Here is a 27054-nt window from a genome sequence, read left to right as displayed (position 1 = left end):
GGCCTACAGAATCTCATGCCTTTCTGAACTAGTTAGTCTCTAAAGTGCCACTTTGCCTTACCTTCTGCCTGACTTCAGACTACCTAACATGGCTAACCACCTCTCAGATCTGGAAAGCAGCATGTCTAAGCAGCAACTCAATTCAAAGTCATAAACATTTGTATTTGAAAATTAAATCAAAAAAGCTGGTTGACTGAAAATAGGGTTAAGCACAAGCTGAATGTAAACAGGATTTTAGAGGGGGGGAAACTTTCCAGCTGAACAGAATTAAATTTAATAATGGAGAAAGGGAACTAAATTAAGCAGGAGAAGTGGAGCCATGAAAGCAGCCTACAGATGTCAGTTTTGGATTCTCTCAGCAGGAGCAGTAATAAAAGGGTTCAACCTATTATATTGATTAGTTATATTACAGCTGCGTTGATTGAAAAGAAACTCATTCTTACAGACAAGCTAATTTCATAAATACTCTGCATTCAGAGACTTCAACTGGCTGATCAGTTTTAAAGATGGGTTGAGAGTTAAATATATATCTGAAAAAGGATTAGAGTTGCAACTGGTGAACAGAATCACTGGGGATAAAGTGACATCACCATGGTAACCTACATACCCAAATGGAGGTTTTCAATTTTGTAGTTCTCCCTATCAGAGAAGAATTAAGGGCTGTGTCCCCTGTTTTTTTCCCTGTGAAATCTTAGGAGATTAAACCAGGGAAACTAGAAATGCTGCAATGTCTTGCTGACATTCCCTCCAAATACCTGGCCAGGATGCTAGAACAGCACCCAAGGAATGCAGCTCAGGATTTGCACTGATTTCAAATGTCAACCACTTCAGATCTGTGGGAGTTTTATGGATACAGAATACAATTCAGCTCAAGTGACTGACTTTGGCTCTGTGACCTAAGGAGCTGCCTGTCTGTACACCAGTGCTACCAACCAAGTTACATAAGCCTGTAACTTTGCTTCAGGCTCTGCTGTTGTCATGGTCCCAACAAGAGCCATTTCAATCATCTGTATTACAGGTGTACCAATAGGCTGGCTACTGATAGAAGAGGCAAGTAACATGTCTACAGGTCAACTTTTATTGCTTACAATCTCAAAGCACAGGAATACACATTTTTACTGGTGTCCCCCCGGCTCCTCGCAATAGCATAATTTAGATTATCACATGTACCACCTAGGGAGATTCAGGAGGGGGAGGAAGATGCTACACAGACTAGGTCTTCTTCAATCCACTGCATTCTCAGATTTTTCCCGCCAGCCCATACCTCATAACTTCATAAATACTCTGCATTCAGGGGCTTGAATAGGCTGATCAATTTTAAATGAGAGGATTGAGAATTAAACATGGGTTTCATCAAAAAACAAAACCAGTTTCAAAAGCAAAACATTTCACAAACTGTTTCATGTAGTCTTCAACAAACTCCTTGACAGGTATGCAGGAAGCTAACAGAGCTCTGTTTGGTTTTCAACTAGTTCACCTGGCAGACTCCTAGAGAGCAAAAGCTGAAAAAAAATTCCCAGTCTTGACTTCAGCTCAGAGGAGTATTCACTCAGACACAGTCAGTCTTCTTCGGAGCTAAAATGTGTTCTGATTATAGGGTCAAATCAAATATTACTAAAAAAAAGAAAAAAAAGGTAATTTTGGAACTATAGCTGATCCTTTACAGGGAAGATGATTGAAATCTCTGTTTTGGCCATCAGTCAGATACAACCTAAACAGTAACATTTTAGGAGCATGAACAATCTTTTTCATAAGCTTTTGTATAGTGCCTACCACAATATTATTTGTATTACAGTAGCACTTTGAAGCCAGTATTACAGTCAATGCCCCACTGTACATAGTACATATTTTAATGACAATCCCTGCCCCAAAAGAGTTTACAATCTAAATTTAATGAGCCTGCTTCTTGATTAGAGCACTATAGAGACCGAGATAATAGAGAGTAGTATATAGGAAATTTGAGGAGAGATGAACTGTCCAGTTAAAAATACTTACCTCTGTCATACTTTGCTTCCCCCCCTGCTTCAAAACCATTCCTCCTACTTCTCTTCATGAAGCCATGTTACATGCCACAGTTCAAGCATGTTATTAAAAAGAGAACAACCTTGGAGCTGTCGCTTCCACTTTACAGGGAAGATGAATGAAACAGCTGTTTTGACCATCAGTCAGCTTCAGATATAACCAAACCCTCAGATCTGGCCAACAATTGGATAAATAGCCAAAGAAAAGCCATATTGATTCTAGTATAAGAAGTGGTATTAATCTCCCATCTCATTTTAATACTGAATCTTCCTCAGCACAGGGACAGAGAGGTCTGTGAGCCTCTGGTTATTCAGCTTGCAACTTTCAATTCCTTTTTACATTGGACCTTACAATTCTATTCAGAGGCTGAATTAAGGTCCTCTGGGGTGTTCCTTCAAGCACACAAGCAGATGTCACGTTCCACACCACGGTAGGCATATTTCATGGTGAAGCAATTGCTGTAATTGGCTAACTGCTAACACCCTTCTGTCACAGGGATTATAGAGTACCTTTATTATTTTTAACCATAATGCTTGTTATGTACTGTTAATCCCTTCAAGAGGCTACAGCCTCACATCTGAAACAAAGAAAATCAAGTTAAATTTACAACCTTTATCTCTATTGTGAAAACAGACCCTGGATGACAACAGGTGCAACCAAAATGGGTGATAAAGTCTACTGAACTTCAATTGTGGACAAAGTCAACAGTTATTTGGTACTGATTTGAAGAACTGGCTCCAAAAGCACTTGGAAAGACACTGAGAACCGTTTGTCCTTTTCTGCATTACAGTTAAAACATGGTCTGTATGAGTTCAGTCACAGCTGGTATACTAGCTGCCATCAATAGGTCTTACATTAGACCGAGCTTAACTAACCAAAGCACAGTGCCTCAAGCACACTAAACTTGAACCACTTGAATTCAAGTAGGGAAAAAGGAGACAGCCATTACTTCTCTCAGCACTAAAGCTATTATCTTTGTAGTCTACAAAGAAAGCAATTTAACTGGCACCAAAAATAGCAAGCCCATTCATTCAGTAACATTTGCACTTTGTAGCAAAGGCAAGCATGTGAGGTCACTTTAAAATTTACTAAACAGGGAAGCAAAAAAATATTGCAATGCAGATTAGCAGAAGTCCTGAAAAAGAAGGCTGAGGATATGAAGAAGGAAAAGTCCGGAAAGTTCATACGTGCTTGCTAGTGTTCCCGTCTCCTCTCCACACTTTCAGATGCCCCCCAATTTAAGAGAACAGCTATATATTTTAATAAGTGTATTTACTTTTTCCTCTTCAAAGACGTTTTCTAGTACATTGCCAAATGTGTCCCCCATTGAACACACTTTTGTTTGTTCTGTTGTTCAGCCTGGAATGCAGGTTCAGTAACTCTTAAATGCACAGTACTCTTATTACACCGAGCACAGGAGCCGACGTAAGGCATGCTCTGAAGGCCCGTCACTAAAGAAATCAACTACTGGCTAATGTGCTTGCACCCCATTAGTCAAGACAAACAAGAAAGTAATTTGTGGCTTCAGTGACTAACAGGAGTCTCCTAAGCCCCCACCCTTTTACATTTATACCATGGCAGGGAGCTTGCAATGCCTTTAAATGTCCATGAATAAGAACCCCAGCACAGACGCAGGAATGGGCTACCACGGAAAGAAGCTTGTAAAAGCAGGGTTTTTTAGAGTTATTTTATCTCCCAGAGGGAGAATGAGATAAAGATGAACCAATTATATCCCCATAAAGTTATCTTGGGCAATTGCTAAAATGAACCATGGATTAGCAAAGGTATTGGAATGCACATTCTGTAATGCAGTCTTGGTTACTACCTCCTCAAATAACATGGAGGGTGATAAAATATTGTTATTAATGTCAAGGAGGTTATTACCATAGGCAATTACCAGTATGTTTTTACCAGGTTAATATTTTGTTCTTCTGATTTTTAAACCAAAGCTGCCTGCATTCTGTACATTAGGAAATGAAATCAAACAATTCAGATTGATGGTGCCTGCATTTGGTTGTGTGTTGGCCTGCTCAAGCGATATGTTTATTTTCCCAGCTCCTTTTAGTTATGTCTGCAATCAGCATGGGTTGCTCCCCTTAGTGGGGTGTTTTCCAGAAACAGACACCCCCTTGGTTGAGGTAGCCCTCTGCACTGAGCCTTGAAATTCTTCAAATGAAAGTATATATGTTCTGTAATACAAGAACCAGTGTCAAGGGATTGAAAGAAAGCAGTTACTATTGCATATTTCTCCTGCTTTTTCATGCCAATTACTACTCCAGAGTTTCAAATAAATTATTTTCATAGGCTAATCTCAAATTTGTTAATTTCCATAGGTATATATATTTCTCATACCACTCCTGCAGCCACAAAAACTTGTTGGTCCCAGCTCCCCCATTCTCTTACAGGCTTTCAGCCTAAAAATCACTTGACTTGCAGATGTCATGCTAGTCTAGCACACTTGCTTTCCACCCTCAGTGGTGCTCGTTCTCAGAGGCAAAACCCTTTGAGAATTACTTTACTGAAGCAATACATTCACAAGAACTTAGTCTGCTCCTTCCTTAGGAGTAGCTGTACCCACTTGGGGACTATGGAAAATATCTAATATTCTTAGCACAAAAAAAAGAAGGAAAATAAATGCAAAGTCATTCCATCTGATAGTAAAATTCCCTTTACCACCTAGCAACAAAACTGAAGAATATCTGAAAGTGTTTCCTGCTCTGCACTTTAGGAGAGCTCAAGGCTACAGTGATACCCTGGCATATCACTAGAGCTGCCTTTTCAATTTTTCACGCTTTCTCATGCTCCAAACTAGAGCTGAGGGTACTAGCTGACCTAGCCCACTTGGACACCCTAGCATTTCTGTGTCAAGTAAAGAGCTTGAAGAAGGAATTATTACAGTCCAACTTCTGAAAGCACTCAAACACAAAGGATCCATGAAGTAGGGCAAGATACTATAGGCTGGACTCAACACAGCTCATAAAGGACAAAATTTGTTACCAGGGAAAAAGTACCTCCTCCTACTACGTTTAGCCATAGATAATAAGATTACTTTGCAAAGGAAGAAAGCTGAATTCACTTATCTCCTAAACCGCCTTTGCTTCAATGGCTTCAAGGATGCTCAAGGGATTTCACCTGCAGGTAGTGCAATGGGGAATGCTAATGAGCGAGAGTGTCCTTAGAAATGTATGTGGTTAGGCATATATTGGTGCTCCAGTGGTTTGATTCCTCCCTCTGTTCTCCCATGATTAGGAATGCTGCCTTCTATAGCCTGCACATCAGTTCAAGGATGGTGGTAAAGCCACTGGAACCAGGAAGGTTCTGGTACAGATTACACCAGTCTTTAGTACTACTCTGTACATCATTAATCTTCCCTGAAGCCAAAAAATAGGCGCTTCATGCGAATGAAATGAAGTTAGAAACAGTCGCTGCATTTATCATGGGACAAGCTGCATCTAGGTTTGTCAGGGTTTAGTGGGCAGCTGAAGGCAACGTCACTTTTCTGCCACTGATTCAATGATGCAACCACAGGACAACTACGGGTGCACTGACAGATTTTGGGGTCCAATACCATAACCAATTTTTAAAGAGGCATATCAGCTGATACCAATCTAATTTCCGACAGGCAGCCTGGCAGCTTGAAAAGCATAAGGCTGGTAAATCTGTTGTGGTGGAAGGGGAGGGGGAAGAAAAGAGGTGTAGGGGGCATAGATCGAGGCCCCTGCAGTGAGGGAGGGAGTGGGGCAGGCACGGGACAGAGCCGCAGCTTGTCTGGAGGACATGTGGGGTGGCGGGTCCCATCACTGTGCACACCCCAGAAGGGCACAATGTGGGGTGTGTGCCCCCAGATCTGTGTGCAGAGTAGGGTGGGGTGGGGTGGCTGCTGCTATGAGCTGGGGCCAGGGCTGTGCTTGGGGCAGGCAGCACTGCTGGGAGGGATGGTTGGGAGGGGCTACTGCAAATTTTGGGGTGGCTGCAGCCACCCCCCATAACCCCCTTCCAGCACTGCCACTGCACGCCCTGAGCACAAACCTGGCTCAACCCTAGCTAGGAAGAGCCTAGCATACCCTGGCCCCCAGCCCGCAGTGGCAGCTGCCCCAATCCATGCAGATCCAAGAGTACAAGCCTCTCTGCCCCACCCCCGATGTGTGCAGCAGTGGGAGCCGCCTTCTCCCAAGCCTTCTGAATGAGCCACGGCTCCATCTCACACCCCACCCCACCCCGACCCAGCAGGGCAGTGCTTGCCCCAGCCCCACTTTCTCCCTCACTGCAGGGGCCTTAATTTGCCCCACCCTTCCCTGCCCCCACTTCCACCACAACAGAATTATCACCTGGACACAGCTCTTCACACTATCAGGCTGCACTCCTAGCCCTGTGCATGCTGTGGCTGCGCACATACATGGGGCATTTATTGGCCACATTATCGGCCACATGATGCAAAACAAACAGATTACCAATATAGTCAATTTTTTTTATATTGCTGCCAATCTGATATCAGACAGATGTATCAGTGCACCTCTAAGAACAACCATTCAGATGAACTTGACAATGTTCTGGGACAAACCATGAACACTTCTTATCCCCTGAACTTTTCTAGGATTTGCCCCAGAACAAAAGACATGGACATCTGAATGATCACACTTTGTTCTGGGATAAATGTGACGTCTGTTTATAGCCTGAATCTCCTACTGCAGTCATCATACGATGATCTCCTGGATACCGTATAGCACTTAGGACAAAAAAACAAACAAAAAAACCCAAACTTATCGATCTCAGTTATCCTAGCTCTTTTAATTCAAATCGCTCAGTGCCTTTAGGGTCACCTCACAACAGCTATGCCCCGACTTCTCCCTCTATAGGGACGATGCTCATCACCTTTGTAAAGGTCTGAAGCATCTTCTGATAAAAAGCAGTGGGATAAATCATTGTAAACAGGCTGGACTGTATTTTTGGCTTACTCTAACAGTTGGTGGGTTCTTTGTTGGCATAATATCTACATATGGAGACCAACTAAATTCTTGCTAAATGAAAGTGTTTTTCTTGCCGGAAAATAAAAAAGTGAATCAAGAGATTTGGATTCCATTTTCTAATTTGCCTACTTCAATAGAGCAGCAGATATGTAAAGCAAAATCATCATTGCCTATTTTTAGATACTGTGATACTCATTTCCAATTACAAAATAGCCTGAAGCTTAGTGAGAATTCTGCAACAATTTCTCCTGGTGAAACCTTGACATTCTGTTTATAGCTAGAGAAATATGAATTCTGTTTAACATTGTGCTCCACTATTTTAAAGAATAAGACTTGCCCACAAATTAAGAGCCTAAACTAGAAAAATCAAGGCTGAGTAATGTCCATTCATTGCTTGTTTTATTACCTTTGTTAAATTCTAGTTGTTCATTGATGTCATGGGGAGAGGGAGTCAGTGGTCCCATCTAGAAGCAAGACTCTTGACCAATGATTATACTTTGTGTTAAACAAATGTTATGCAGCACTAAAATAAACAAGGTTTAAAAATAGAAATAACCTGTGATTCTTTGGACAAAACTTCTCAGGGTGAAGAAAAAAGCAGTTTGGAAAAGATACTCAAGTGTTCTAGCTCTGGCCAACAACAAATAGGAAAAGAGGTACACTATTCAGTCCCATCTTATATCCATTCCTTATGTGGGAGCTGTGTTCTTTTTTTGTTTAAAATGGGCAAAAGAACACTGATTCAGTCCCACTGCCACTCCTTTGGGAACAGCTTTGTTTCAAGCTGGTGGCACAACCATTTGTGTCTCTTTGCCACTTACAGTTTCCATGTCAGTAACTGAAGTAACAATGCTGATGTCAAGGGGTCTGTTCCCTTCTTCTAGACTGACTTGTACAACTCTACTGTTAAGTTTCACTGCATTTAGCAGTCCAAGAATAAAGGTTAAATAAAATCAGCACTATGAAGCATTGTGAGGGATTAGAGACTCTTTCTATAATAACTTACATAAAAGCAGAAAGAAAAATAGAAAGCCAGCACTATCAGCTATGTCCTTAACCAAGTTGCTTTATACTTAACAGCAGTTCTAACACACTTTGGATTTAGGTCTTAAACTGATGTTTCATCATAGCAACACATTAAGACATCCAAGAAACAGTGAGTTATAGGAACTGTCCAAGAACATTGCTTACCTGAGATTGGAGTTTACTTGCATTACTTGATTCTACACCTGTGGCAAAGCCTAGCAAAGCTATGATTGCATACTCAAAGATCACTTGACACCAAAAAGCACAGAAACTGAGAATAAGCAAAATATAATTTACAGTATATCTAATAAAATTAGTTAATTGAAGACATTAGCCCAGTATGAAAATTAAGATATTTAATGCAGTGTAAACCATAGTTGTATCTAATAATTAAAGTAAGTGTGTGCATGTATCTGAATGGGTTATCAATTATCACAAAGAGCAATAAACACTATAGTGCTATGTAGAAAAAAATATACAACTGAAATTTAAGTGCAAATCCCACCTACTTCCAAGATACTATTTGTCAATTTCAGATCAGTTTCACTAATTAAAATGGGAAGTGACAGATCACTGTAATGATAAATAGAAAGTAAACACACAAGAGTCAATGACTATAAATATAATTCGCAAAGAACTAAAAATCTAATGCATTCTTACACCTAAACATATTGAGAAGCCAACAGTGGCTTATGACTTTTCCTTTTTTTAAATGTCTTACAAGACTTCTAGACACATTTTTAACCAATTTAAAATGACAGATTGCAGTTCAGATCTTGAGATTAAATGTGGCCAAAACTCAAGAGGATGAAAATTTAGCAGTGGCATTAGCATAGCCTGAAAGCTGAATGTTGGATTTTGCAAATACATTTTATTTTACAGATATTCAACATTATAAACTGCAGGCAGCTTCATTCATGCCCCTTTTTCCTATGTGCAGACCATGCTTTGCAGAATACAGCAATGCAGCCCCCACTGCTTTGGGTTAAAATGAAAGAGATAAAGACACTTCACTTAACGCTTTCTCCCAACACATGTGCAACTATGACAGGTGGCCAAAGTCTTTTTTTTTTCCCAGCCAGCTGCTGCTGTAACTATATGTTTCCAGCCCAAGCTTCTAGCTCTTTCATATCATTTTCCTCTTCCTCTTCTTTCTTCTTGGCTGCTAAGTAAGAAGAAAATGAAGTTAAGAATGGATACTCTAGGACAGGTACTTCTAGACTGTTACTCTACATACATGCCCAAAGCATGGGTCTCAGAGAAAAAAACCCCACACACAATGTATGTTGTTCCCGTCAGATCTCATTAACTTTTTTTAAAAGGCAGTTGGGTTAAATTTCCTGAAACCATCATCCTAAATGAGAGAAGGGAGCACTCAGATGAAAAGAATGCAAATGCACATGCTAATCAAATGCGTTTACCAGTATAGTACATATTTCTCATAACTAAACCTAGGAGCATGGTAAAACCGAGATACGCTTACTTAAAAAGCTCCATGGAGCATGTACTTTGCAGGCACAAAGTCAAGAGGGAACAACTTTAGGTGTTTAACTAAAAAGTAAACATACTGGTGTATACCAATACCTTTTTATTTTGATTGTCTGGTATATTTTAATGAACCACTATAGCACCTATTTACGTTTAAGAAGTTGAAGCTATAGGGCATAAGCAGATTTGAGCACACCTTTCAGGATACAGCATAGATGGGAAGGACAAACCAAGCAGGGAATCAGAAATTTTGTAGTCCTAACTCTGGCTCTCACAGATTCCCTTTGGTGCATGGATTTTATGGGGTAAGACTTCTCATCTCTGTCTAAGATGAGTGGATGTATTAAAATATCTCAAGCAAACATTTCTGCTTATTTTAAACCCCTACTAATTGCTGAGGGAGTTTCCTCGCTGGTTGCCCAGATAACCCTTCTTTCCCAATCAATCTGACAGTGCTCCCACACAACTGCAGCTTGCCTGATCTTGTCTCATTTGAGTATTAGACTCAAGGTACAACCCCCTGTGTTGTCAAGAGAGTCAAAAGTTCTCCTCCCTCACCCCCATAAGAAATGAGAACAGATAGGTCATCTATAGAAGACCAAAGCAGTCTTACATAAGGACAAGGCACAGATTTAAGCATCTGGTGTCATGGAAATCTGATTCAGCTGAAGTACTCAAAGCAGCCTGAGACACAAAATTCTAAGGGCTGCTTTACACTCAAGTCTCTCATCACTTTTACCTATGCTTTACTTTGTCAAAATTCCTTGCAAGTGACTTCCTTGTGAGTCCGTTACAGTGGTACAAGATCCCCAGTCCATCATTTCCTCCTTACACATCTCTACAATGAACCTTACTTATGCTCTATAGCTATACTAAGAGTGCACTGTTACAACTATTAACTTTTCATACATTTAATGAGAGAGAGGGTATGCCCGGTGAATAAACACCTCTAGAAGTAGCTTCCAATTCAGGAAGTAAGTCTATCTGACTTGTGTGTGCTGCTTGCGACCAAGAATCTCAAATGACAAGTTTGCATTAAAAGCAATCAAGCTAATGGATGCACCGATTAGAGAACCAACTGATTACAAAGGCAGACACTTACCTGGCTTTGATGGTAGTGATATTGAGGGCACATTTGGTAGTGGTACTGTCTCAGGACCACTGATCTCCAGCAGATTTTTATCTAATTCTTCCTGTTCTAGTTCCTCTAATTCTGCCATCAGTTCATCCTAATATGATAAACAGAAAAAGAGTAATTAATGCAGGTTAGCTTGCCAACAAGCACCACAAAATTAAGAAAGCACACTGAGATATGCACATTATTGCAATGATAACTTAATGAATTAAGTCATAACATTCAAACTCTTAAACTTCAGGGCTCTGCAGTCTCAGATTTTGCAGCTATAAGTGTACAGGATTTTTTGTTATTGTTTGTCTGTTTGTTTGTTTTCCGCGAGGTGGAAGAGACCATCTACAGGTTCTAGGATAGTGATTCTCAACCAGGGAGCCATAATGCACTGGGGTATCTTGAGATGCTTTCCAGGGTGCTGCACAATGTTAGTACTGTTTGCGTTTATCTTATGAATCACGTTTGCACACCTGAGTTTTCATACAGGAATCCAGTGATAAAAGCATTCTAACCTGTTGTGGGCTTTTGAGTTCTTTGCATGAGAAGCATTGCTTTATTATTTTCCTGTAGTCAAAAAAAAGAGTGAAAACTAAGAGCCAGAATTTTCCAAAGCATGCCTCAATTTTAAGAATGTTCGGAACCACTGTTCTGAGTAGAGGTGCACGGATACATCGGTCCGATATCGGATTGACACTGATATAAAGAAAATTTAATATATGGGAAATCAGCCATATCAGGCCAATAAAAAGCCCATGCACTCGTGCAGCCACAGCACAGCACAGGCACCGAGGAGCACAGGCTGGCAACGTAGAGAGTTGCCTCCAGCTGGTAAGTCTGGTGTGGCAGGAGGGAGAAGTGAAGGGGTGTGGGGGGCAGATCAACGCCCCCATAGGGAGGGAGAAGCGGGGCTGGGGCTGGCGTTGGGGCAGGGGCAAGCACTGCCCAGCCAGGCTGGGGCAGGCATGGCATGGCATGGAGCTGCAGCTTGTCCAGGGGGTGGGTGAAATCTCTGTTCACTGTGCGCCGCTTGGCTGGAAGCTGCTGGTCCAGTTGCTGGTGCTCACCTGATCGTCCCACAGCTCCTGTCACTGCTTTCACCGTTCATCTGGGAGGGCATGGGCAGGGGTGTGTACCCCTGGATCTGCGTGGGACAGGCTGGTGCCAGAGCTACGCCAAGCTCTTCCCGATGGGACAGGGCTGCACTAGGCCAGGCAGCTGTGGTGCTGAGAAGGGGCTTCAGCAAATTCATGGCTGCAGCTCCCTCTCCCCACCCCTCCCAGCACAGCCCTGCCAAGAAGAGCTTGGCATAACCCTGGCCCCAGCCCATCCTGTGAAGATTCAGAGGCACATGCCCCTCACCCCCCCGCCCTCCCAGATGAGCTGTGGGACAAGCCAGCAGTGGGAGCTGTGGGACAAGCAAGTGAGTACCGAACAAGCCGCTGGACCAGCAGCTCCCAGCCAAGCAGCACATGGCAGTGAGAGCTGACCCCTCCCCAAGCCCCCCAGATAAGCTGCAGCCCCTGCCCCAGTCCTCCCTCTCCACAAGGGCCTTAATATGCACCCCCCACACCCCTTCCCTCCCCTCCTCCCCCTACACCAGACTTACCAGCTTGAGGCAGCTCTCCACGCTGCAGGCCAGGTTTCAAAAATTGGATTGGTATCAGTCGATATGCCTCCTTAAAAATCAGCTATCAGTATCAGCTGCAAAATTCTCTATTGGTGCACCCCTACTTTTGAGATGTAAAAAACCCCAAAAACAAACAAACAAAAAAACCCAACTCCCAGCACTGTATCTGGATATAGTCAACACACAGATCATTAAGAGAAGGGTTTTATCTAAAACATCAAGCAAGTAATTCTTGAGTTACCTCATCAAAGTCTTCACCAAACCCTACAGGTTTTGAAATAGCTGTTGAAATCTCATCTGCCAATTCCTGCTGTTCTGCAATGTCCTGCATTAACTCATCTACTTTATCAATATCCCTGAAGGGAGAAATATGGAAAAGGTTAAGTCATTCACTTGCCTGGCACTAGCCATTAAGTTACATTTGCTGGCTTTGTGGCAATGCCACTTCTTGATGACATTTCAGATGTGCCTATTTTCAACCCCATCCAGATCTTTTTGCCAGTTACTTCATCACGAGCAATCTCTGTTCCCTACCCCCTGCCAAAAACTGCTGCTACTTGCTGCTGCCAATAAACTGCTACTTCTACCCTTTGCAGACATAAATGATAATGGCAAGCACTACTTCTAAACAGCATAGGAAGCTGCCATCTTCCACAACAGCAGCTTGGTTTTAGTTTTTAGAGACTTTTGTCTCTAAAAGGGCAGCTGAACAAACACAAAAGGAAGGCATTTTTACAAAGAACAGCATATGACCTCACTCTCACTGAAAATAAGGGGGGTTGCCAGAGTTTCTGAAAGCTGACAATTCTTCGTGAATTTTTCAGAAACATTAAAATGCCTCAATCATATGATTATTCGCTAGGGTCACTGTAGGGCTGAGTTAAGGTTATTTGCCCTAATTCTGCATTTTCAGATCAGAACATACTGGGACTTCTCTTATTTCTGACTCTCATTTTTCCTGGATCTAACACATTTGGTTTTGCAACAAATACATCTTTGTAATTTCATTTACTGTCCATTACTGACACACACTCTCAATCTTTATGTAATTTTTTTTTTTTTTTAAGAGGTGCACCAGTATATCAGCTGCATATTGGATCAGCACCGATAAAAGGGAAATTTACATTATCGGCTATCAGATTTTTTTGACCATTGTAGCCAATAATGTTTTCTGATAAACATAATTAATTGTGCCTTCTGGCCAGGGCCCCCAGATGCCTGGGTTCCCTTGAGAAACAGCAGGTTTCCCCTTCCATGAAGAAAGCATTCCAACTGCAAGAGGTCTTGCTTGGGGCTGCTGGGAGTGAGATGCAGAGGCACATGCTTGCACGTGGCCAAGAAAACAGCCAGGCAGCAGGACAGCAGCTCCCTGCAGAGAAGGCTATGGAAATGGCAAGGGGTGTGCGGGGGTGGGGAGAGGGACAGAACCACAGGAGGCTCATCCAGGGGACAGGGGGAGACGTAGCTCCCTGCCACTGTGTGCAACCCCTGAGGGGAGGAGGGATGTGCGCCACTAGATGTGTGGCAGGATGGATGTGGGCTGCTTGCTGTGGGCTCACGGCTCTCTGCTCTGCTGCCTTTCCCATGCTGGCCGCACACTCACTGCTCATCTGGCAGCAGTGGGGGTGGCAAGTTGTCCCCTCCACTGCTGGGCAGCCAGGGGATGCATGGCTGGTACAGGGCCCCCGGAGCAAAGGCAACAGAGCAGAGAGCCCTGAGCCCATAGCTGGCAGTCCGTATCCAACCTCACACCACTCAGCTCTGCTCTGCTTAAGTGTCCCTGTGCTTAAAAACGGTGCCAATGGCACTTGAACTAAAGCTCGTTCAGCAAGTTTTAGCTCACGTGCTCCTGCCACCATTTTTGAAAGTTGCTGGAGTCCACCAAAAAGGTTGATGTCAGTACATTTTAAAGTACTGACATAAATGAACCTTTTTTTTTTTTGTTCGCTCCAGCAGCCTCCGGCATCACGGTAACCAAATCAATTACCAGATCGGTATCAGTCGATGTGGCTCATTAATAATCAGCTATAGGCCAAGAAAACCTTTATTGGTGCACCCCTAAAATTTTTATTTGGCATTATACTGAACAGAAGAAAGAGATGAATTGCTATGAACTATTTTAAATGTGACTTAAGTCTCTGCTGGTATTATATGGATGGTGACAGAATACATATTTGAAGTCATTTTAGATGATACTGACAGAATTTCTGTTTTAACAAAAGAGTAATGTATTTGTCAGCAATCACTTCATACCCTGTGGTACATCTCCAGATTGAAAAATCCCAATCTTTTATATTTTGGTCAATATGCAATTTAATCTAACACTGTATCTAAAGAAATAGAAAGATTTTACTGCTTTGCCTGGAACCGCTACAAAAAATGAAGTCAGTCATTTCAGACAAAGCGTTTATCAGATTGAATAGGACCCTTGATTTCCAAAACTACAGGTTTGCTTTCTGGAAGTACTTACATGTTATCATGAGCAGCTTTCATAGCTTTAGCAGCAAAGCCCATATTTTTGAGTACTTCAGTATTGGTGTTGGCATTTTCAAGGGCTTCTCTCTGGAATTCAATTGTCGATAACGTACCATCTATCTGTGCAAGCTGCTTCTCATACCTTTTCTTGCGCTTTAGGGCTTGAAGGGCAGCTGAACAAAAACAACAGCAAAAGAGATTTACATGATGTGTCCAAAATAACTATTCAATTCTTGTAATAAAAGTCATTTACAATGCATTGTTGAATTCATTTAACTGATTACACCTTCTGCTTCTCTTTCTCCTTTAATTAAAATTTGTTACTGTTGTGCATTGCTACCTAAACAAATGTAATAGTATCCATGTTCCTGATGTCCATTTATGGAAAAATAAAATCTAAGAACAGTAACCAAAAGCTTTGCAGATAAGTTGCTCAGGGAAAGCAAGCAGCAGAGTTTACCTGGGTGGTGTGGTACAAGTGAGGTCTGCTCCCCACCCCCAATCTGGCCCATGGTTGCCCCCAGAAGCATTCTGCATGGGGCCAAGCCCTGCCTACTCCTATCCAGGGAAACCTGCACCACACTGCCACCCAACCTACACTAGTCTATATTGCACTGCCCCAGCTCCTGCCCTGGCCAGCATGCACAGCTGCCCAGAGGGGCTGCTGCCACAGCTGTCCAGGTACTGCTCAGCTCCCCACTGCCTCCAGAGGCTCTTCCTTCTCCTCCTCCTTCCCCTACCGTGCCGTTTTGGGCAGCAGGGAAGCTATGGGGACCCGTACCAAGCAGCAAATGCCCAACAAGATGGGTTGGGGTGGGGGTGAGGCGGCAGGGAAGCTGCAGGCATGTGGACTCCTGCATCAGTGCATGGGGCTCCCACTCCAGGTTGCCTTCTATCTGGTCCATCCGGCCAGTGCAATGAGCAGCCATCTGAGGGCAGCTGAGTGGGTAGAAAGAAGCCGGGAGTGTGGCAGGAGCTGCCTGGCGTCAGCTTGGTGTGTGATCCCTGGCATGTGTTCCCATGGCCATCATTGCTTCCCCATGTTACCTGCTGCCTGGAGCCCCGCAGCAGGAGCAGGAAGAGGAGCCACTGGAGGTGGGGAGAACAAGCAGTACCTGGGCAGCTGCAGCAGCACCAGAGACAGCTTCCAGGGAAGCTGCAGTGTGCTGTGGGTTTCCCCAGGCAGGGCTTGGCCTCATGAGAAGTACCACAGGGGCTTCCATGAGCCAGATCCAATCAATTGGTGGGCCAGATCCCGTCCATGGTCCTTATTTTGCTCACTCCTTATGTAGGTCTTGGTATAACAAATGCTAATTGCACAGTTATGATTAGGCTGTAGGCTCAGGCACCAAAAGTAAATATGCTGGGCTGTCTAAAAGTGCACATTAATTCTAAATGAGCAAGAGCAGTTAAATATACAATGACCCTGGACTTCAGGAGGGCGGGCTTCAATGAGGTAAGGAGAATAGTCAGGGAGGCAGTGAGGTCCCGGAGGGGAGAGGAGTCGGGTGTTCAAGAAAAGTGGTCGTTCCTTAAGGATACAATCCTCCAAGCCCAAAGGGAGGTAATCCCAACAAGGATCAAAGGGGCAAGAGGGCGCAAAAGCCCCCATGGCTCACCAAAAGCATACAGGAATGTCTCCTAGGTAAAAAGGAGGAATACAGCCAACGAAAGGGAGGGGCCATCACCAGGGAGGACTATACCTCAGTTGCTCAGGGCTGTAGGGGTGTGGTCAGGAAGGCCAAAGCAGAGATGGAACTGGGACTAGTTACCTGGATCAAGTACAACAAGCCGTCCTTTTTTAAATACACAGGGGGCAAAAAGAAGGTATACTGGGTAAAGTGGGGACTCTGCAAGACACACTAGGAAATCTGGTCATCGCACCAGACAACAAAGCTAACCTATTTAATGACTTCTTTGCCTCAATTTTTTTGAGCAGGGACCAGGTCACCCCCCACTGGGACCCCCGTAGGTCCCAGGGGAGGCACACCCAGACCTAGGGTCAGTGAGGATCTAGTCAGGGAACTTCTGGAGGGACTGGATGTATTTAAATCAGCTGGTCCGGACGATCTCCACCCCAGAGTGCTGAGGGAATTAGCAGAGGTCATTGCGGGACCACACTAGCACAGCTTTACAAGCACTCATGGTGCTCTGGCGTGGTGCCAGAGGACTGGAAAAAGGCCAATGTGGCTCCCATTTTCAAAAAAGGGAGGAAGGAGGACCCAGGAAACTATTAGACCAGTTAGTCTTACCTCAATCCTGGGTAAGCTTTTTGAGAGAATTATCCTGGCGCATGTCCACAAGGAGCCAGGGGGGAGGTTATGCTTAGGGGCAACCAACATGGGTTCATTAGAAGCAGGTCCTGTCAGACCAAACTGGTGGCCTTCTATGACCAGGGCACAAAATCCTTAGATGCAGGGGTAGCAATGGACATAGGCTTTCTGGACTTTTGGAAAGTTTTCAACACTGTCTCTCACCCTGTTCTCATTAAAAACTAGGGGACTGTGGCATCGACACCTACACAGTCAATTGGGTCACTAACTGGCTGGAGCGCCACATCTAGAGAATGGTGGTAGATGGGTCCTATTCAACCTGGAGGGATGTGGGCAGTGGGATTCCGCAGGGCTCGGTCCTCGGGCCCGCATTGTTCAACATCTTCATCAGTGACTTGAATGAGGGGGTAAAAAGCACTCTGTTCAAATTTGCTGAGGACACTAAGATGCGGGGGGAAGTGGGCACGCTAGAAGGGAGGAATAGGCTGCAATCGGACCTAGACAGGTTACAGGGGTGGGCAGATGAGAACAGGATGGGTTTCAACACTGACAAGTGTAAGGTGCTGCACCTGGGGAAGAAGAACCAGTACCATACCTACAGACTGGGGAACTCCCTTCTCATCAGTGCAGAGGCAGAAAAGGATCTTGGAGTCATTACTGATGCCAAGATGAACATGGGCCGACAGTGTGGGGACACAGTCAGGAAGGCCAACTGCACCTTGTTATGCATCCACAGATGCATCTCGAGGAGGTCCAAGGAAGTGATCCTCCCCTTCTATGCGACACTGGTCAGGCCACAGTCGGGAGTGCTGCATCCAGTTCTGGACGCCGCACTTCAGGAGGAATGTGGACAACATGGAGAGGGTACAGAGGGGGGCCACTCGTATGATCAGGGGGCAGCAGGGCAGGCCCTACGAGGAGAGGTTAAGGGACCTGAACCTGTTCAGCCTCCACAAGAGAAGGCTGAGGGGGGAATCTAGTGGCCGTTTACAAACTAGTCAGAGGGGACCAGCAGGCATTGGGGGAGTCCCTGTTCCCCCGAGCACTACCAGGAGTGACTAGAAATAATGGTCACAAGCTGGCAGAGGGCAGATTCAGACTAGACATCAGCAGGTGCTACTTCACTGTCAGGGTGGCTAGGATCTGGAACCAACTTCCAAGAAAAGTGGTGCTGGCTCCTACCCTGGGGGTCTTTAAGAGGAGGCTAGATGTACATCTTGCTGGGATTGTTTGACCCCAGTACTCTTTCCTGCCATGGCAGGGGGTCGGACTTGATGATCTGCTCAGGTCCCTTCTGACCCTACCAACTATGAAACTATGAATATGACATTAGAGAGAGTGGGAAAAAAATCCCATGCATATCAACATGTTTTACCCTTTCCTTAAGTGTAAGGAACTGTACACACGACAACTCCTAATGAATTTTTAAACAGAAGAACTTTTACCATAACTGCTTCAAGTAACATGGCTTCATTTATGTTGACATAGCAGCTCCATTTCTTTAAGTGCATGCAGTCTTGTAATGATGACTGTTCACATTTGCTTAACTCTACTCCATTAATATTTGGGCAGATGAGTAATAAATAGCATGCCACTTTTACAGGAAGAGCAGAGAAAGCAGACAGTAGCACAGACTCAGTGTACAGTATTGTTCTGAATAAGTCTACTCTGAATTCATGTTTTCAGGTTCAATTTTAGAAAAAGAAAGCTTTTCCCCCTAAATAGAAAAAAAAAAAATCAATAACTACAGATAAAGATCTTGAACTGTTATTGCGGTTATTTTCACAGGAGAATCAAATAACCAAGGAAAAGGATCCAAAGAATTGAATGCACTATAAATACCAAAAATTAGGACTGGAACGGACATCAGGAGGTCATCTGGTCTAACTCCCTGCTCACAGCAGGTCCAGCCCCAACTATCACCCCAGGCAAGGTTTGGCTAGCTAGGTCTTAAAGACAGCCAAGGATGGGCATTCCACAGTATCTGTGGGTAACCTGTTCCAGTGTTTTACTACCCTCCTAGTGAGAAAGCTTTTCCTAATATCTAACCTAAACTTCCCTCGCTGCAACTTAAGACCATTGCTCCTTGTTCGGTCATCTGCCACCACTGAGAACAGTCTAGCTCCATCCTCTTTTGAACTCCCATTCAGGTAGTTGAAGGCTGCTATTAAATACCTTTTCAGCCTTCTCTTCTCTAGACTAAATAAACCCAGTTCCCTCAGCCTGTCTTCCTGCCATACATCCTGTTTCCCAGCCCTATAACCATTTTTGTTGCCCTTCACTGGACTCTCTCCAATTTGTCCACATCCTTGCAAGTACAAAAGTTGAGACTGCGGGAGGTCCCAGTACAGATAGACTCCACATCTGAGTGAAATTTTTAAGATTTTTATGGGGGAGAGAGAAGGGAAAGGTACTTATAATCAGTATTCTGTAAAATGTATTCCTGAAGACAGAGATGGGAGAAAAAAGAACTTGTGAAATTGGTTATACAAACCAGATTAACATTTACAGCTCACATTCCAAGCACTTCACCTTCTCCACACATACCATTCACAATAAGATAACAAAGTTACTGACTGGACCTGTGGAAAAGGCAAAACTGTTAAGTACTTCTGTTCAGAGAATCCACCACACACAGATATAAATTAGGTTTAAAAATAACCATACCACACTCAAGTGCTTGCAAGTTTAGATAAAACTATAGTCTAACTGGGCTTATTACAGGTGAGAATGGTCAAGTATAAAAAAGAATAAGGTCCAAACAAGTATTGCACACTTAGCCACATAAACACCTATCATTTTAAGTACCCATCACAAGATAGCTATGTTAAAAGCAAATGTCGCCTTGCTCCTGCATGACTATGACAGTTAATAGTCATCAGGGTCCTTTTCTAGCTATTCCTAAATGTGCCTGTGCTTAGTCTGACAGACACAAGCCAAACTCTCTGATGAGAGGCATCATTCAAACAAAAAGTAAGCCGCCCTTCGTACTTTCCAACTTCCTCCAAAGAGCAATGGTCTGATTCTTCAATATACAAGAGTCCCAGTCATTTAATATCTTCTTAAAGAAGTATAACTAGGCCACACACAGATTCTAACCCAGCTATTTAAAATCATCTTTGCTCCAAGATACAGCTCAACTTTTGAGCTCAGACCCATGTTACACGTCCTCAATGAACACCCTTTTTCTTCAAGTCTCTAAACCAGTAGTTCTCAACCTTTTTAGATACAAGACACCCCTCAAAAATGCCAGCTCTTAATTTTAATTCAAAAATGCCAGCTCTTAATTTTAATTCATGTCTTGGCTACAAAAAATAATAAAGCAATTCTGCTCCAAAGAACTCAGAAAGACTGTAACAAGACAAAATGTTTTTGACCCTAAGGGTTAATATTTGAAAGCTCCGAGTTGATTTTGCGATTCATGTGCAATGTTTGCACACCTAAAAGTGGTGATATTGCATGTCACCTGACAGCACACTTAACACTTAAAGGATCTCAAAACCCTGGTTGAGAATTACTTCTCTAATCTCAGCAGGAATCCAATCCAAAATGGCCTACTGGTTGAGGTACAGTAATTATATAATTCCAAAATCCAACTCCTTTCCCCACATCCTGTTGAAAGCCTATTTGTAAAAACAAATTTGCCTGAGCTCCTAGCTAGTCAACCACACATTTTATTTATTTAACTCAGAATATCAAATCACCTGATTTGGAAAAAAAAATGGTACTTGGAAGTGCTAGTATACTATGGTGAGAGAGGTTAGAGAAAAATCCAATAGAAACAGAACATTCAGTATTGCTGATTGTGACGTGTATATAGAACTATTTGCTTGGCCAGTTTTTACAGCCATTGCACAAAGAGGTTTAAGGTATTAAGTTTATAGACATTTTAATGAAAGTTGTGTGATGAGCAGAAAATGATTATTTATGCTTTGTATTTCTGAACACTAGCAGGAATGGAACTAAGGTTACATGAGTAGTAGAGAAGATTTGTGTTCTCACTGTGTATAACTGAATTGAATGTGAGGTAACTATCTTGCTATTTCCATTTTCCTCATCCAGTGGAGGTAAGTATTTAACATACGTCACTCAAATTGCACCTGGCCATGTTAGTTTCCAGTTACTTTTTGGGATCTTCCCCCTTGCTATTTTAAACCTCTATGTCAGGCTTCACGTTAAATGTCATGTACAATGTCTTAAAACCAAACTAAAACAAAACCGAACCTTTAGCTGATGCTTAAATTCTCTCCACCGGGTTCCCCAAGTCAATTTTCAATGTCCTGTTCTCAGTCCCATCCATGCCCAAATATTAGCCCTGCTTCCCCAACTCCTAACATTTCCACTCTTGCCAAAAAATGACATGGAAACATATAGTCATTTGCACCTCTTGGTATCCTTATTACATCAGGGTGGGACATTGCTATTGGTGGAATTACAGGCAACACTTCTTTCAGCACCTGAGTTTAATGGTCTCTTAGCTAAGACCCGGGTAGAGCCATTTCTGCTTAGTTAGTAAACCTGAAGAAAGCAGTCTGAAATATGCCTATAAAAATAAATGATGCAATACTTTGAAGAATCTCCTATCTGTTGAAAATGAAAGAAACCTCATTACTAAAACTAAACTGAGATGACAACTCTATGAAGGTTGAAAATCCATCTGCCTTTTTTAAAGTTCTGTGATAGCCACAGAAAATTTAAACAAAATTTTGTAACAAGATTGAAATGCTGTGATACGAAAAGCTTTTTAGTCCTATTTTCTTTGTCAAGACATTTTAATTCAATTTATTCTTTATAAAATCAAATATAGGTATGTGATTTTTATTCACATGATTTATAATTTGATTGTTAACTATTACACACCAAGCTAATTTTAAGGATTTTGTGGTTCAGGAGTCAGCTCCTCAGCTCTCTGATTATGAAATAGTTTTTACATGCTCAAGAACAAACAAGTGTACTCAACCTTCTGGAAGGATATTAGGTGCTCCTCTCAAGTCAGCCTTTAAACTAGAAAGTCATGTTTAACTGAGTTAAGGCAAGCAGAGGGAGATATGGTGGGGAAAGGAAGCCATTCAGGCCTTCTTTACATACCACCCAAGAAACTTACAGAACATGATGAAAAACCCCAAATGGTCTGTTTAGAATAGGAAACGAACTAGACTTTAATACTGTGGCAGCAAGTTTTTCACATGTAGCTATCATGATCACAACACAGTTACTCTGAAGCACGCAGGCAGGATGATGATTCTGTTTTTGATATGCAACTGCTAATCTCTGTTTTCTTACCAAAAATAATTACTTCTCAAAACTGATGAGTAATGCTACAACCTTTTCCTGCACAATCATCCATGCTATATACACATTACATCTTGAGATCCAATATGCTGCCTGGGTAGGCAATCCAGTTTTATAAAATTCACAAGGAAGCCAAAACCATACATGTAAATACCTAATTTGAAAGTAATGACAGTAGCTCCTCTTCTCACAAAATATTCTTCCACCCTTTCCTACCAATATGTAAACAGAAGCCTATAAATTTTTCCTATTTTGTTACTTCTTGTTTACGCACAAAATAAAGGTGCATTTCAAGTCAAAATGGGAAACAGCCCATCTTTTTTGTTTATGAAGATTGCTATCATATCAGGCAACCATGAAAAAGGCAGCCCTTGGGATCTGCATATTTAATTATGCCTTTGCCATTTCCAAGACAGTAATTACAGCAGCAGGCAACATAATTTAATACTCAGCTTTAATTGATATGGAATTGCTTAAGCAAAACCAACAGCAACTACGCATTATGTTTAAACATTTATTCTCTAAACTATCCAGACCTATTTTATGGAAGATGCAAAACATGATGCTAGAGTACCCACAAATATTCATCTGAAGATTTAGATTTCTCCAGTCAATGCACAAATTTCTTAGAATATTTTCATTATTTTGGACAGGATGCCACATTGGGTTATAAAATTTTTGGGACAGACATATGCCTCTGAGAATATTCAGCATAGTGGATCCTATTAAAACAAATATCTTTGGGGATTAAGGTGTGTGAGACATTACCATTTTAATAGAACTGTATGGTATACTAGCAAACTGCACATCAAGAATTACCAGTGGGGGGGGTAGATGGGGATGGAGTCCTCTGTCTGTCCCCCTCCCCGCATCCAGACCCATTCCCTGCCTTCCCTCCCTCTGCCCCTCCATTTGGGGTTCAGCCCTGCTCCTCTGTCACATCAGGCCCAGGCCCAGCCCCCCGCCATCAGGCCCAGGCCCGCTCCTTCCTCCCACCCCCCTCCCCGCAACTGCATCAGGTCCAGGCCCGCTTCTCCCCTCCCCAACCCCACTACTGGTCTCACTCCCCCACACCATCACCACCACCTCCAGGGAGCAGGGCTGAGGAGGGGAGGGGAGGGCGAGGCCAGCAGTGCTTCAGAATTTTCTTTGTACAGTACAGAAGCAAACAGTTTTGCATTTACTGACAAGCCAATCTTGCAGCTCCACTGACATTTACACACAGCACTTCCTCTGAAAAATATCTGTGACAGGTTTAGAGTTTACTATAAGTTTGTTCAGAGATCATACTAATGATGAATCTTTGATGTAGGAATTGATTTTTTTTTTTTTTTAATGTAAACTTCTAAAACTGTTAGTAGCCATCTCCTCTTTCCTAGACCAGTAGAATGTCTCTTTCCCTAAGTGGAGAGGGACTCCTTCATCAGAGCTTCTGCTTGGTTATTTAAAATGTTTAAAGACTATCATCTTTACTGAAAGCTAAGCCAAAGTGAATATACTTTGAGGCAATGTTACACAGATCAACATTTACAGCTAATCTCTATCAAGATATATACCGTTTCAGAATCTCCACAATTATACATTAACATGTTTACAGCAGTTTGTGGTTTGGCTTACGACCTGAAAAATTTAGGTGTTATCCACTGTAATATGGGATAACTTTATAGTGGATACATCTTAAGAAGAAAGAACACTGGACACTCAGTCTGTTTGAACCTATTTTATATACTCACTGAGCAGCTTTTTTACAAATTAACTTTACCACCAAGGAGAACCATACCATCTTTTAATTCTCCTGTGCAACGTGAACTTAAGAAAAAAATTCGGCAGCCTGCATGCCATAGGACACCTGAGGTAAGCAGCCTGCTCCAGAGTTGTTTAAGTGTAATTTGCATACTTGCAGAGCAGCTTTTTTTTTTTTTTTATATATATAAATGAACTTTCCTAACCAGGAGAACCATGCCATCTTTTAGTTCTCCTGTGCAATATGAAATTTCGTTTCTACCTGGGAGAAATTTTACAATCTTTGAATTCTACTTTGCCTGACAAAGGGTGTTTGAGCCCAAAAGCTTGCAAATAAAGGAATTTTTTTTGCAACTATCTAGTTGGTCTAATAAAAGATATCACCTCTACTCCAAGAGTTTTATCTATTTCTTTGTAATTCATACTAAAATTTAGCAGGGCTACATAAAATTCTTTGGCACAGTAAAATGTTACTTGTGAAACTTTCTACCATGAATCACGTATCCAGATTTTTAGGTACTCAGAATTTGTTTTGCAAAAATCTAGTTGGTCTAATAAAAGATATCACCTCTACTATGAGTCTTGATTGCCATGAATTAGGCACTTTTATATGAAAAGATGCATTTAATGTTGACTTTTAATTCAATTGGCTGGTCTTCTAATCTGTAATTAAAGTTAATGTCACCTCATCTCCTTTTTAATCCAGTAGTTTCCAAACAGCCGTATAAATCACTGGTAGTCTGAGGCCATGGTAAGCAGTTAACTGCTGGTCTGCAGATCATAGCAGGTGCCCCCTTCCCTCCAATTACAAGTTTGATAAGGGAGCTTGGGAAAATCGTGAGGTGGCCCACTGATCTTCAAGCCTGAGAATCATTGATCAACACCATGCAGACTTGTGGACTGATATTTACAGTCTTGTGCATTCTATTTACATTACCAGAGAAAAATAAAAAAAGATTTTCTTTTTGGTTTCAATGAGAATAAGTTTCTTCTTATCTCTAAGTATTAAGATAAAAAAAAAAAACTTAAATCCCCAGAGGAAAAGCAAAACCAATGAAAAGGCAAAAACACCCAGAAGTAGACAGATCTGGATTGCCCACTTCAAATTTCTTGAAAAGTATATAAAAGTTATTAAAAATAATTAAAAACTCATATTTTAAACTAAGTCTTATTTACACCTTGCTGGTTCTTTGTTTTTTTCCCCTATCCACAGTCTTCAGTTCCTAAGTTAAATGGTACTATTCGCACTTTTTAAAGTGTTCCAATTGTTAACAGAATTTCAGTTTTTTCACAGAATTTCTACCATGAGTTTCACGCTTGAAATGCCAACTATACTACAAAAGATAAATCCAGGCCTTCATTAGCACCCTTACTGTGACAATATCAAAGACCCTAAAATTAGATAGATAAGCAAAGAACCCAGGCTGTATTTTAAACCAAGACCACTTCTTGATGTATGAAGTTCTGCAAGTCAAGAAAGGTGAACTATTTTGCCCTGGTTAGATTCCTGTCAGGATTTGCAGTTTGAGGTTAACAGGACTTCTATTGCTCCATTCCTGCATGCTTTTGAAAAACCCCACCCTCAGGAACCTATTTTTAAGCTTGCATATTTGGAAATGTGGTTATAGGTAAGAAATTATTATTTTGTTAGTGTACTGAAAGCCACTGCAGCAATTTTTTTTGAAGTGACAAAAATGTTATGCCACTGAGGAGAATTCTAAAAATACAGTTCTCTCGTCCAATGCTACAAAGGCTCAAGGACCAGCAGGTCCAATTTATGTATTTGAAGTACAAGTCTGACAAGTCTGGAAACAATAGAACGAGTGTATTTAAATGGTACCTAATACTCTACATATAAAAAGTCCAGTTATTTTACTTTATACAGAAACAGACACAGCCATTAAGATCTGGATATAAAGAAAGGGAAAGGATTTTGTCCAGTTAGATTCCTTGCAATTTATTTACTTACTACTCATCCAACTTTTTTCTCTTTTGTCCTAGAGCTCCTAATCTTAACCATCACAAACAGGGCTCCTATAGCGGATGAAATGAAAGGCACTCATCCTCAGGGAAACCCAGAGCAGCTACAGCTCTGATCATGTGACAAGACAAATTAAAACTTACTAACGTTTATAAGTACTATCCTGCTATGGAGTAAATTAGTTTAATCCAGCCTAATAGGGGCACATGTGTAGACACACAATGTTTACTGCACAGCTAGTTAATCTACTGTGCAGTAAATGTCTCATGTAGATGTACCACAGAGGAATGAATTGTTCTGGGACTTAGTAAAGAGATACAGATCATCATCTTCAGATCACTGGTTCAGTCCATTCCAGCACAGATGCAAACAAAAGTTATCACCATGCAGCAGCCATTCAATGTATCAAACAAAATTCTCTATCCACTTTTTGTCAGATGATACTGGCAGACTGCAGTTCTGAACTTTCTCCGCTTAGTATTAAAGGTAAGACAGCCTCTCTGGGACATGGCAGAAAATGCAGCAATAGCACCGTAATACTCCTGTGGATTTTAATTATAGCCAGGGTGCTATGGAGGTTAAAACAGGCCTCTCCTTTTCAGGTACTTATAATTGAAAAGTTACCCTTGAACACCTAGAACCTATTAGAGTGAGTTACAGTACAATTCTGCAGACAAAATACTTACCTTTCCACTTTGGACTTGGAAGTTTTCCACATTGTAAAGAATAAAACTGAAAGAGAAATGAGCTGTCAGGAAATGTTATTCTGTCCGCTTATGGCACAAAGCAATAGCTTAGGAGGAAGTTCATATGTGCACAAAAAAGGGAGGGCACGCATTCTCAGAAGACTGCTACAGAAAGTGCTCAAATTGATTCCTCATTATTGCTCCTTCCCACTCAAGAGCACTGGTAAAATACCAATCAGCTTTGAAAGCCTAAAACTGTAGAAGTCTGGTTTAGAAAATTAGCTTTGTCATCTTAAAAACTGGCATTGGACATACATTTTTTAGTAGAAAGTCACGTTCTGTGTA

General features: G+C 42.0%; 1 protein-coding gene across 2 annotated transcripts in view; it reads right to left on the bottom strand.

The window, feature by feature from the left end:
• Positions 1–8356: 8356 nt before the first annotated feature.
• The window catches only part of CHMP4B (charged multivesicular body protein 4B), a 41099-nt gene continuing 22401 nt past the window's right edge, over positions 8357–27054 (bottom strand). The window contains exons 2-5 of one of the 2 annotated variants that reach the window (XM_090065032.1): positions 14730–14907; positions 12501–12615; positions 10606–10732; positions 8357–9177 (exon numbers count right to left, since the gene is read on the bottom strand). In XM_090065032.1, coding sequence (XP_089921158.1) covers positions 9110–9177; positions 10606–10732; positions 12501–12615; positions 14730–14907 — 488 coding nt within the window. In that variant the 3' untranslated portion in view covers positions 8357–9109. Of the gene's footprint in view, positions 9181–10605; positions 10733–12500; positions 12616–14729; positions 14908–27054 lie in introns of both variants that reach the window. The other variant, XM_090065031.1, reaches the window with a different exon arrangement.

The sequence above is a fragment of the Crocodylus siamensis genome, chromosome 10 (genome assembly GCF_052110815.1).
Source record: "Crocodylus siamensis isolate JL-2025a chromosome 10, ASM5211081v1, whole genome shotgun sequence".
Classification (NCBI taxonomy): domain Eukaryota; kingdom Metazoa; phylum Chordata; order Crocodylia; family Crocodylidae; genus Crocodylus; species Crocodylus siamensis.
This window is presented reverse-complemented; position numbering and strand designations above follow the sequence as displayed.